The sequence below is a fragment of the Enoplosus armatus genome, chromosome 11, assembly GCF_043641665.1.
Source record: "Enoplosus armatus isolate fEnoArm2 chromosome 11, fEnoArm2.hap1, whole genome shotgun sequence".
NCBI classification, from domain to species: Eukaryota; Metazoa; Chordata; class Actinopteri; order Centrarchiformes; family Enoplosidae; genus Enoplosus; species Enoplosus armatus.
The window spans coordinates 20,746,015-20,758,925 of record NC_092190.1 but is presented as its reverse complement, the minus strand read 5'-3'; the positions used below and the strand labels follow the sequence as shown (position 1 = coordinate 20,758,925).

The following is a 12,911-nucleotide window of genomic DNA, read 5'->3' as shown; positions in this document are numbered from 1 at the left end:
AAGACTCAAGAGAATCAGCCACGTCAATAGCTATTTCTACTACAAACATGTTGCACTGACGCTGGATTTAAGGGGTGCCAGAGTTTCCACCATATACTGTGTGCCCCCCAATAGATTTACAGGTCAACACAACACTTCACCTGTTGATTTCTGTGCACACTGAACAGATCCATGTTGCACATTCATTATATACCCAAAGCTACTTACATTATTTCATTCAGTTAGTGATGGCGCAATAATCTGAAAGATTTCACTGGATATGACAAAAAAATGTATATTTCTTTAGGAGACTATTTCCATGCAATCATCATCATCAGTAATTGCATTTGCATTCCTTCCTTCACTTGGATGAAGTGCAACAACGGCAGTCAAATGAATGTTTGCACTGGATATGGCTTAAGATAACGAAATATGGAGATGCTAAATGCTAACGTCAGCATAGCAACATGCTTACAGTGCTAACATGCTGATGTTCACCACTGTCAGTATCTCAATTTAGCGTGTTAGCATGGTAACGTTTGCTAATTAGCACTAAAAACTGAACGTCTGAGGCTGGAAATGTCTAGTTTGGGAAAATTTAAAATTTTGTACGGTTTACGGTGAAGTCAGGGAATCACCGAGATACTTCAGTCGGGACTTAATTACTTAAGTGGCTGACTGACAGACGGTCCAACATTGCCATCCCAAGAGCCCCGCTGCAAGCATAGCTAAAAATGTATCTTTTAACTGTGAGGTGGACATTAAAATATTCAGTGTCAGGTGTCACTGAGAGTAATTAAATTGAATGCATTGTTTGCGAATACAAAGCGGTGAGCAGATAATTTCTAAATATATTCTTTCTTGTATTCTAGAGATTAGTCATACAATAAGTATTTATTTGAAAATGAAAAAATGCAAGCAGCTTTACTGGATCCCTTACAGAATTAATTCAAGTACTCTTTGAAGAAGATAAAAGAAAACAAAATGTCTACACAATCCAGAAAAAAAGGAAATGGCCATCAAGATGATGTGTGATTCAGTCATTCAATTTTCTGCTTTGTTGAGCATGCCTCTTGGCACCAATGTTACAGTAACTACCTATGACAATTTGGCAAGTATTTACATTTTATGCCTTTTGACATTTATTTAAAAATTACATCACGAAAGGTCATAGCTGTCAAGCTTTCTTTTACTTTCTGTTTAACATGGCAAATTTAAACAAACTGTATAATGAACTTGTTTAACTCTCTGCATTGCTCAACAGGCCTGTTGGCCAAATGCTGTCTTCGGCTTCTTGTGAGGACATTGTTTGCTATGATGAAATCTTCACCTGTTCAATGAGAATGCTTGTCATTGTCATTGGAGTCGTATTTATTACACTAAAGTTGGGAAAATTACATCAGTCTGTCCCTTCTAGCAATTTTTTCATCATGCGTTTTTTGTAATTCCTTTGAAGTAATGCGTCAGTCTGTAATTACTGCATCCCATCCACTGGAAGCATGTATTGATGAATATAATGTTTAAGCCTGAAAATTGTACCACTGCATATAAAACGTTACAATTGGATTAGGTTCACATTTCCAGCATCTTAGCTTTGCATTTGCTTTGTATCGTCTGCATGGTTACAGACAACCGTGCAGGAAATGCTCAGTGAAATGTTCAGTGTGTACTGCAGGAGTGTGTTGGTATCAGCGCTCCTCTGTGTGTGTGTGTGTGTGTGTGTGTGTGTGTGTGTGTGTGTGCAAGTGTATTTATTTGTGTATACAACTGTGTAGGTGCCATAATGTAAATGTACATACCAGCAGGACAGGCACCTTCTGACATAATAAGTACTTCAGACTGCTGCTTGCAGGCATCCCTGCGCAGGAAACACTCGTTCTGGTAATTCTGATTGTTGGAGCCGCACACTGGGGCATAGTCATTGTTGCACTGCAGACAGGAGAGGAGAAAACAGGTAAGAAGATGAGCTGGCGTCGTCATATCAAGTTCATCTAAAAAAAAAAACAACAAACAATGAGAGTGTGTCCTCAAATGAAACTCAGGATTCTTGCCATTGTCTTGACAGGGTAAGTACTTACTTAACACTGCTACGCACTTAATCACATGCTGTCTGTGAGGCATTGGTAAGGGTCAACTCCATTTCATTAAAGCCACTTTAGAAAACAAATGTGAAGAACTGACTTAGTCATTGTATTTTGCTATTTCTCTGTTCTCCGCAGAGTTGACTTTTCAAATGGAAAAAGAGATATATTCTCACCTACAAATACAATCCACAAATGAATAATGAATAAAAGCATAAAACGTACATTTGGAAAGGAAAATAAACAACAAGTGCAACTACTTGAAACACACACTCAACCTTTGAAAACCCCAGTAGGTAGGTGATATAAGAATGTCTTTTTGTTTGGATTCATAAAGCTTCCATTTCCTGTCTTTATTTGGAGCAATCCTACCACCTACGCTTGTCAAATGTTGGGGTATGAATATGCGGTGGTAAACAAAACAGAAATAAATGACATTATAGAAAGAAAGATTGTTGTTCCTTTATGACCCCATTAGTCCTTTCAGTGCAAATTTGGTGGTTCAGGGGGGTTAAAATTGTGTACGATTCAAACTTTGAACAAAATAAAATGCCCTCAGTTGAACATGTTGGAATCCATATTGGGTCCAGATTGGATATTACCAAATAAAAAAACATCTTCCATCACACAATTTAATAAAAGAATAATAATGTGTGACTAAGTGTCAAGGGTTGATGTGTGTTTGTTTTTCTGTTGTTGTACATAACATAAGATGTTTAGCATATTTTCTCAGTGTGAAATTGCCAGCCTTGCAATGTCCCTGATGGGTTAGATTATAACTAGATATTAATGGCTAAATAGGTTGTTAACTAAAATTAGAGTCACCAAAGCAAGCCCAGGACTCACTGTACAACAGTACAAACAGACTGAACGTTTCACAATTTTAAAGGCCCTGAAAGCAAAATATTTTCTCAATCACCTTCTTACTGTGGGTTTTTCACATGAGGTATTTCTGTACTTCTTTCTCTGTGCTTGTCGTAATGGGGGGGCTCAATTGGAAAAAGATGATGTCATGTACTTCCATGCACCAATCAGGATTTAGCAATATTTGTTTTTCAGTTTTTCAGTCTTAATTTGTTTCTCTTCTTACTTTGTTGTTACTTATTTAGTCAGTTAAACTTAAAAAAAATTAGCAACAAAAGAAAATGGGTCATATTCATGCTGCATATATCTTCAAAAAAACAGCCACCATCTACTGCTGCTCACCTCTGTTGTTGCTCCGCTGGAGCAGCAGCAGGTTAAGTGACTTGCTCAAGGGCACTGAGCAAAATAGCTGCTAAGGCACTGGAGACCATTACTCATTCATTTCCCCACATGGTTTGTTGGCTTCGGAGCAACTCTAGATTTTTCAGATGACTGATGGCACTAGCGCGCCGGGTCTTAGTTTTCTTTTTTTTTTGACTGTAGAGGAGAGATATTCAATTGATTTGATATTGATTCGCCAGTGCTACACCACAGGAATAACAAACGTGATTATTCAATTGAGAAATATTCCCCTCTATTGCCTGCGAAGAATGAATGGCTATCAGAGGGGTCCAGAGAAATTGTCACTCCGTAGTCACAGCCCATAACCTGATTGCATTTTAAAGTGCTGAAAAATGGGCAATGTGAGAAAATGTGTTCCTGCTGGGTGTGACATCACAAGGATAAGGGGCTTGCTTGAGAGTCCCCAAAGGAACAAGCCTAAGGAGCTCATGGCTCTTTGTCTCCACTTCTGTTCCCCTTTAAGTCTCTAATGGATTGACCTGGAATTTGTTCTCACTGGGCCAAATCATCCGTCTGTGCCCTCGCAGACTCTACATGGCTCTCATAAAAAGGACGTAGTATGGAGAGGCATTAACACATGCAAATCTGTGTATGTTTACAGGCACATGACACTCCAACTCCAACATGGTAGAAACACGCTGATTCTACATCCACACTAAGCCAGCTACATTTGACAATGCATCCTTTTTTTATTTCCGTTTTGGCCCTTGGCTCACTCTAAGCCTGAAATGTGAGGCGCTTGTTTCTGAAGACATTTGAAAATCTCTGCCGCAAATTTTAGCATGGACATGAGAAAACAAGAGAGCTTTGTTACAACGATGGCGTAAGCCTGCTGTGACACAGTCAGGTGCTGTGAAGCAGTAAAGAGGAAAACGTATGCACACCTCTAACCCACTCTATGAGCTCTCATTTTAAATGCCAGTATAGCCGATCACACAGTACAGGTGTCAATAACCTGTATTGATGCTTGTTTATCAGAGGACATTTTGTTCACAGTAGCACAGGAGTTACTGTTCACATTGTTAACATGGCAAAGCTATAACACTGGCATTAAGACTTAAGGGAAAACAGGCAGCCATTTACTGTATTTGCATTCCCCCAAATAATGACCAACAATTCAACTCTGTGCTTTGACCCAGTCCTTATGTTTATATCTCTGCCCAGCCCCATTGTACTCATATACAGTATATATATATATATTTATATATAACATAACTCCTCTAAGAGATTAGCTTTCCTACGTTTCAGGTGTTTGAGTGTGGACAGAGATCTTAAAGAACGGGACCTGAAAACAGTAGTGTAAACACACATCGCTTTCACATTTTTCAGAATTTAGCTGGTGTGGATGTCAGCTGAGACACAGACACACAAACGTCTGATGGCCGCAAGGAGAAGCACAAAAATAAGAACGCCATCGATTCAGGAGCCCAGGAGCATCGTAACGATCAAGTGTGAACACCGTTTTTAACCAGCTGAGGGGAAAAAGACGGCAGAACACACAGGGGGGAGCAAAAGGAGGAGGTGGAGTATAGAAGGGAAAGAGAAACTGCACAATGGCTCTTGATCAAAGGGATTGAGATGCAGGAAGGAAAGAGGCTGTACAGAACACGAGAGGCAAACTTGATGAGCGAAATTGGGCTTAGGGGGGAGAAGAAGTCAGTGGAAATGGATGAGAGTGAGACAGAAGGGGACTGAGGGCTAATGAAAGGAGAGAAAAATACAGAAGTGAGATGCAGAGAGAGAGCGAGAGAGATGGAGCCCTGGCTAAACAAACTTGGCACGATAAAAAAGAACCACAGCGCCTGAAGAAACCAAGGCAAAAAAAAAAAAGAGAACATCATAAAATAAAAAATAAAAAAGAATGAGAAGAAGAAATGGGGACACAGACAGAGAGAGGGAGAGGAATAGAAAATCCCCTCAAAGGGGAGCGGGAGAGAATGAAAAAATGGCAACTGCACAAAGGCGCTTGGAATAGCTTACTGCAGGGCCCGTGCTTTTTTGCCATCCTCTATCCTTCCCCTCTGTCCCCCCCTCGCCTCACACTCACACTCTCTCCCATCTGGCTCAGGCTGTTCTTAACCTGGGGACTCTCACTTTATGCCAGGCGTGATGCAACGGAAGGGAAAGCTGCCCGGCAGAACCCTGCGGGTGTCTTTTAAGAGTGTCTTCTTTTCCGTGAAAACTCCCCCACCCCATCTCTTGATCTTCCCCGGTATTTGGCTCTCTCCCCTGCAGAAAGGGAGAGGATGGGTGATTTAAAACCTGCGTCTCCCTAAGAGGAAGCGCAAGACGGAGGATGCAGCTGTGTGCAAGATATACTCATCCCTAACCCTATAAAGGAGGATCCTGGGTCTTATAGGACTCTTAAAGCATGTTGAGTGTACCCCATTTTGTATTGTAGGTGAGGCGGACCAGAAGTGAGTGACTTAGACAGGTCTGGAGCGGAAATAGATTGCCAAACATAAAATAAGACAGTCAGACAAGACACAAAACATTGCATGTCTTCATCTTGACTGGATCTTTCAACTGATCTTCAACCAGTCTTGTTGAAGAAAAAAAAACCTTGACACTCATCTGCCAAGTTCTTATTTATTCATCTGGGACTTCTCTTGAGGTGACAGTGAGGAAGACAGCGAGCTGAGGTTACAGATTTCAAACTTTCAAACAGACTCGCATTTCTTCACACAGCACATGACCACATTGAGACAAAGACATTCTTGTTATAGCCTTTTGTCGGGGCGCTGCAGCTTTGATCCTCAAGTTTACTTGATAACCAGCAGCGTGTGATGTCGGCAGTCTGCAAATATAAGCTTCGTCAGCTGTTGCACTTTACTGTAAGTTGGCCCAGATGACTGTCAGCTAAATGTAAATGAAAAAAGACAGAGTGCCAAAATAAATCTGACGTATGCGTTTGAAAGATAGAGCCATTTGAAGGAAGGACTCTGAAGGAGGGGGTGAATGAGACAGAAGGTGACACAATTTGATCCTCCACTATTCTCTGCAGACAGGGTAGTGGGGGCCATTGGCCGGGGCCATATGGCACGGCCTTCTGTGCCCGCTGGCTCAGGCTTTGCAAAAGTCGCAGACATTGCCCCACACCTCCGCTGTGACAAAACCTGGACAGTCGTGCGGCGTCTCGACTGAGAACACAGCGACAGCAGAGGTGTCGATGATCCTGTGTGTGTGTGTGTGTGTGTGTGTGTGTGTGTGTGTGTGTGTGACTGGAGCGGGAAGTGACAGGAAATATGGAAGAGAATGTGTATCTATGCAGGTGAAGTGCACTTGCTCATACTTACACACCCACATTTCTGTTCTTCAGAGTTACAGCATCTTGTGTGCATTTAAGCTAGTTTCTATTCTTCTTTCTTTATTCTTTCATGCCATTTCAAGGCCCTTCCCACCCATTCTGTTCTCTTGTGACGAGAAATTTTGTTTCCACAAACCTCCTGCAGGGGCTGCTGTGGTTCTGCCTACCCACATCTCTCTTCATCTGAGTTACAAAAACTAAGCTTTGGGACTGCAGCCAGGACCTGTTGTCTCTCTACCTGCCTGGGATCGGTGCAGACACACACACAAAGCAACCGGCACATCCACGTTTGGAGCACTTTGTACAAAAAAAGGCATCTGCGCCTTACCAGGTCGCAACACACAACAACCTTGCAAAACAAGCAGAACCATCATCATTCATTCCGTGCCTCTATAGCAGCCCCCAATGCTGACTTCACCGAGCATCCGACATAACTGCCAGCTGACGGGTGGAACAAAGACAGGTGGTGGGAGGAGGAGGGGAGGCAGAGGAGTAGGGATGCAGAGTGAAAAAGCAGGTATGAAGAGGAGGATGTGAGGAAAAGGAGGGAGGAAGGGAGGTGTAAGAGATAGAGGAAGGGAGATGCAGGGAGGCCAGCAGGGTGAAGGAGCAGAGGGGGTACAGAGGATGAGATTGAAAGGTGAAAGAGTGTAAGTGATGGGGTCGGAAGGATGACAGCACGATAGCAATGTCGGGAATGAGGGGAACAATGTGGGGTAGGGTGGGACATGCACAACAGAAAGCACATGAGAGGAAACCACATGAGACAAAGGAGAGGAGAGATGCAAAGTGAAGGCCAGTCCACGCATCAGTGCGTGGCTATGTAGCGGAGGGAAGGAGCATGCCAATTTGAGGAGTAGAGCTCTGCGAAACGCAGCCAGAGCAAACATGACAGGATATCAGCATCAATAAGTGAGAAAACAAATGACTCATCTGCCCGTCCAATGGAGCGCCACTCCACCCAAACCCTGCCATCTTCACATATGCAAAAATGATCATCATTCCAAAAAACAATTCGTCAGATATTTGCAAATTCTGCAGACAGAAGTCACACTGAGGTATGCGTGGACTGCAGCCCAGCAGGGGGGGTGTCATTCTGAAGTGAGATATCCACTTGCACATTTTAGGGCCTGTACCACCCCTCTGGACACACCCCTGATTTAGGGCATAATCATGTTCTAAGTTTTGGAACTACAGTTCCCAGTAATGCTTTGGACGATGCAGGAAAGAAGCACAAGGTTTGATTCAGTGGGTTACACTGTGGGCTACACCTTGAGCCCTGTTTTATAGCGTTTATTTGTTTACATTTATTAGCAGTTCCTGTTTGCAGTGTACCCAAGGATGTAAAGACAACTATCACTGGATTACTTTTAATCCTGAAGAAACCTTATCAAACATGATGATTAGGAGGCAAGGTCTGAAGTTCTTCTGACTGTATGTTCAGATTTGAGTTATGACTGAGAAGGGTTAGTTAGTGGCATTTTTGCAAACTGTGTCAAATGGCCATTAACAGTTTCAGTTCAATTTTATTTATATAGCACCAAATCACAACAAATGTTATCTCAAAAGAGCAGGTCTAGAACGTACTCTTCATAAGACCCAACAGTTCCCACCATGAGCAAGCAGGAAAGCAGCAAAGAAAAACATTGAACAGAACCGGACTCTCGGTGACCGGTTGAGTCATATCATACATTTATCTACAAAGACACCCTATCTGCCGGCGTAAAATGGCAACAAAGTTCCTTATGGGAGAACCCAAAGTGCTTCCCACTCAGTTGGGAGTCCCTGCAGTGTGGCCTCGGTCTGCCCCATGGGTCTGATGCCAGGTTACTGTACTTTAAATACCTCTAAAAGGGAGGCACCCAGGGGGACACTTTTACCAAGTGCCTGAAATGCCTGAAGCAATGTATGTCATTGTAGAGGAGCAGATTCCCAAAGTCCTCAAGATCCCCGGGGCTCCTTATGGTCAATGAAACCACATTTCAGATGAGGTAACTTTGCATGTCATGTGTTTGTTGACGCATTACTGCAGTTACTGGATCGAGCTGGCATTTAATCCCATTGTTCATTTTACCGTCACTTGTGAATACAACCACAATGTACCTGACAACCTCCACAATATTAGCAGAAATCTCGACTCTCTTTGTCTTGGGCTTGATTGTCATAGTTGACCCTCACTGCGTTGTGTGCTTTTATGTGGTGTTTCGCTGCCTTAGAGGAAGCTCAGTGAACTGTGAGCAGATGCCGCTGCCTGCAGCACCACTACAAACATTTGTCTGTTTATTTAACAGTTATAATGCAGATAGATTGTTCCATTGGAAGAATTAATGTGAGAGATGTAACAGGGCATCTAGCTGCAGCCCCCGTACTTACAGAGCAGATGGAATGAACACTGCATCTACTGGTCCAGTTTTCCTAACGTACCACCTTTTGATTTTTTTTCTTAAATAACAGAATCTTAATGGCTCACACTTAGCATGAACAGGGCCTACCTTGAAACGAGTAAAGCCAGTAGCAATGCTGCTTCTACTTCCTTGTCCTATAGGCACAGTTTGCCACCTGTATAACAGCTGCCCCTTATGGAGAATCTGCATCTGCAAAGCGTTCCACCGAGACAGCAGGTGCTGTACTACACTAATGTTCAGTGCACAGATACATAAAGATGAGCGGCTAAGCCTCCAGACCTGATCATTACATAAAGGGTTACAATATGTACATTACTGGGTGAAATTTCCAGGCACAGTTGGGAGTATAAAGACTGTCCAGTACTTTGCCGTGGACTTTAACATATTCCATCATTCCATCAAAAATAAAATGATTTCAGCAACAAATTATTTGATACTTTGGCTCAGGACATGAACTCAACTTATTGAGAACTGGCTCAGTAGAGAGTTATGGGAAACTCAACGACTATGATAAACACGGGCAAAAAATAACAGCCGTGGCATCGATACCTATACCTAAGGGCTTTTACCCTTCAGTACACATTCTACAGGGGGTTAATTAAACACCAGAAACAAAAACATCAGTTGAAACCAAACACATTTGACTCTCAGCTGTCCATATGTTGCCCCTATGGAATGCAATCCCCACTGATATACTCATAAGCTGCCCATTCTTTCTATGTTGATGTCCACTTATGAAGTGCCTGCAGGTGGTAAACACTCAGACAAGGTCGCTGTATATGTCTACATATATACATACAGTATATGTGTGTATGTGCAGTGTATTTTACCACAATGAAAAATATAATACATTACTAATACATAAATAATAAATGAATGAAGAGTTACTATGACTATGTAACTCTATAACAGTTTTAGAATATGATACAACAATTAATATAATAACCCTGACATTTCAGTATAGAGGTATTTTTATGCCACTTATGCTATTTTGCTGTATTTGTCCTTCTCTACATAGAGGCTCTTGACTGATGAAGTGAGGCAACATGTCACTGTACAGGTGCTACAGTTATGACAAAATATCTAAAGATTTAAATAATTTGATAATTCTTATCAACAAGAGATTACAGGCACTTAATATTCTTGAAAGGACACTAACACTGTCCTCAAACACAGGGTCAACAGATTTCCCTGCCTTGTTGCATCACATTTAGACAGCAGCTGCACAAGTATCAACAGAGACAATATCACAACCTCATGATATGACTGGCTCGGTTTGGCAAATTTAAAGTGCTGCCATGCTAACAAGGGACTGCTGCGCATGTAGGCAATCTGGCAGGCGCTATTCTCTGAGAAGGCCTTAACTCAAATGGACTCACTGTGGCAGCCTTTCTGTCAGCGACTCGCAGTCCCGAGACTGGTATGGACTTACATGTAGGCTGAATGCCTCCACTCCCAGTGTCTCATGTCTAAGACTAAAATCTAACTAGGATCATCTACCAAATTAGAAACCTGTGCAAGTCCTTGCTAACTTATCATTCTCCTGTCACCCCCAATGCTGACTCTGAACAATCAAAGACTAAGCTTCACCATGTTTCCCTAGGTTAGATAGAACAGAGCGTGCTAATGCTGCAGCTAATAACGAGCACCTGGTTAACAGCAGCTCCCCGCTGTAGTCACTTCACTACAGAGTGTTACTTAGTACGAGGTCACACTCACAGCTGATAGGCAATCCGTGATAATGGGGTGGGTATAAATAAACATGTGACCTCCAACACAGTGTCACCATGGATAATGATCAAAACCTCTTCATCTCAGCTATTAGGTTCATTTTACAGTTATGTCATTTTCGTCTACAACCACCATGACAACACAACTTAGGAGGTTAAACTTAATCATTACCAAAATAATGTTTCACAAAATAGCAATACAGAATTTCAATGTTTGACGTTTCCCACTTTCTCTGACGTGTGCATTATTTTAAAGGGGCAGTTGCTAAATTTACATGAGTCACATATTTCTCGATATCAAAAACAATACATCAGAAGTCGTCACACAGGTTTGCCCACACCACAGACTGCTTAATTTATTGTTCATTTTAGTTATGAATAGTAGTTTTATATATTTGAGTATTTACTTATCCTAAACATATTTTCGTTGCTATTGATACAAATTTATTTTCAGCAAAGTTTACTACATAAAGTTATTGCCCGGCCGATGCTGGAGGCCTTTTGAGGCCAATACTGATTCCAAACGCTCCACTCAAACATGCCATCACAGGTAGAGTTGGCAGGACGAGGCTACAGTATATGAGCCGATACAGCAGTGCAGGCCACCAATGCTAACCCTGCTAATGTTAGCCCCAGGAATGCTGCCGAGCTCAGACATAAATAAATGCAATGACATTGACAATTTAACAGCGGGAGACAACAATTAAGGATGCAAAAAGCCAACAAAAAAGAAACCAACAGTCCACATGACACTACTGTAAGTAGGATAACAGGGCCAACTCAACAACTTTTACTCGAATGCTCATATCTCAAGAGAATGATAGTGCATGTGGGCACTGTTGAGTATCCTCCTAAATACAGAGCCAGTGGCTCAGAACTGCTGAAAAGGGATTTCATTCAGCTGAAGGACACTCTTGGGAAGCTTTCTGTGCAAGCATCTCAGGCACTACCCCAACATAAAATAGGGGTATGAAATGCTTCGCTACACTGCTATCCCTTCATCAGCATGTGCAGCATATAGAATGAATTTCAATGACAACGTTGACATTTTGTCAGGGCGTAGAAAACTGTTTCAAGAGGATGGAATCCACTGATCCCAGCTGGGAGCTAAGGTGATCTGCAAGAATACATCACGTGGCCTTCAAATCCTTCCTTTGAAATGTCTGAGTGTATCCAAAGCCACCTGACGGGAGACAAAGACACATGGAATTGACAGCAAACCTGACACATGTTTGTGCATCAATGAAGTACGCCTAAAGAAGCAGAGAAAGGACCGGTGCCCTCCTCTTCCACCTGCCGCAAACTCCTCCAGAGTCTCTCAGACATTATGATGCACAAGTTAACAGGGATGTTAGATTTTCAACTGCACAGTCACCTCTAAAGCCCCCTCAGCCCAGCCTGATAATCAGACTGAATTGCCATCTTGTTTCATCACAGATGGAAATGTACAAATGTGAAATGTGGGGTTGATTCAGAGGTGTGGAACCAGGCTACCATCAGCCTTCCCACCAGTTTGCCTGTTGAATCTTTCTCCCTGGACCCCATTTCCCCGTTCAAGGAGGCTGCTAGAAACTTCACAACTACATTATGAGACAGACATTTCTCACCATGACTCCTCAGACTGTGATGTGGGCTGCAAGAGCCTTAATCCAGTTATAGACAGTAGTTTTATTTAGCTACAAAAACAGCATCCACATCTCTAGAGGAAAAGTTTGACTTGTTCTTGGGAGTAAAGGGAGTGTAGTGACACTTTTATAGAGCCACAAAGTCCGAAGGAGGAGGTCACAGTGGATGGATGGGTAAACAAAACATTGGACATTGACACAGGACTCAGCTGAGTTTCCAATTTCCTTTCAACAGACATTTTCTTTTTAACCACGACCATGATTGTTCCCTAACCAAATAATTTCAGTGCCTACACCCAACTAAACCTTAACTGACTTAATTACTGTGTCAGATCAGAAAGCAGTTTTATCTTTGAAACCATGACTTGTAACGATTCTGGAAGGCACTGACGAATGATGTTGTCCTGCTGATAATGGTGTCAGATCTGAAAATGCTTATGTGTGTTGTTCTGGAGGGTATTTTGTTGTTTAATTTGGAGGACTGCTTGATATTTTTTACTTACAGTTGCTATGGGTCT

At 42.2% G+C, this 12,911-nt stretch overlaps 1 protein-coding gene across 1 annotated transcript in view; it reads right to left on the bottom strand.

Annotated features, from left to right (window-relative positions):
* tmeff2a (transmembrane protein with EGF-like and two follistatin-like domains 2a) overlaps window positions 1-12,911 on the bottom strand; it is an 83,888-nt gene that overhangs the window by 47,739 nt on the left and 23,238 nt on the right. The window contains exon 3 of the mRNA XM_070915171.1: window positions 1,779-1,908. Coding sequence (XP_070771272.1) covers window positions 1,779-1,908 — 130 coding nt within the window. The remainder of the gene's footprint in view (window positions 1-1,778; window positions 1,909-12,911) is intronic.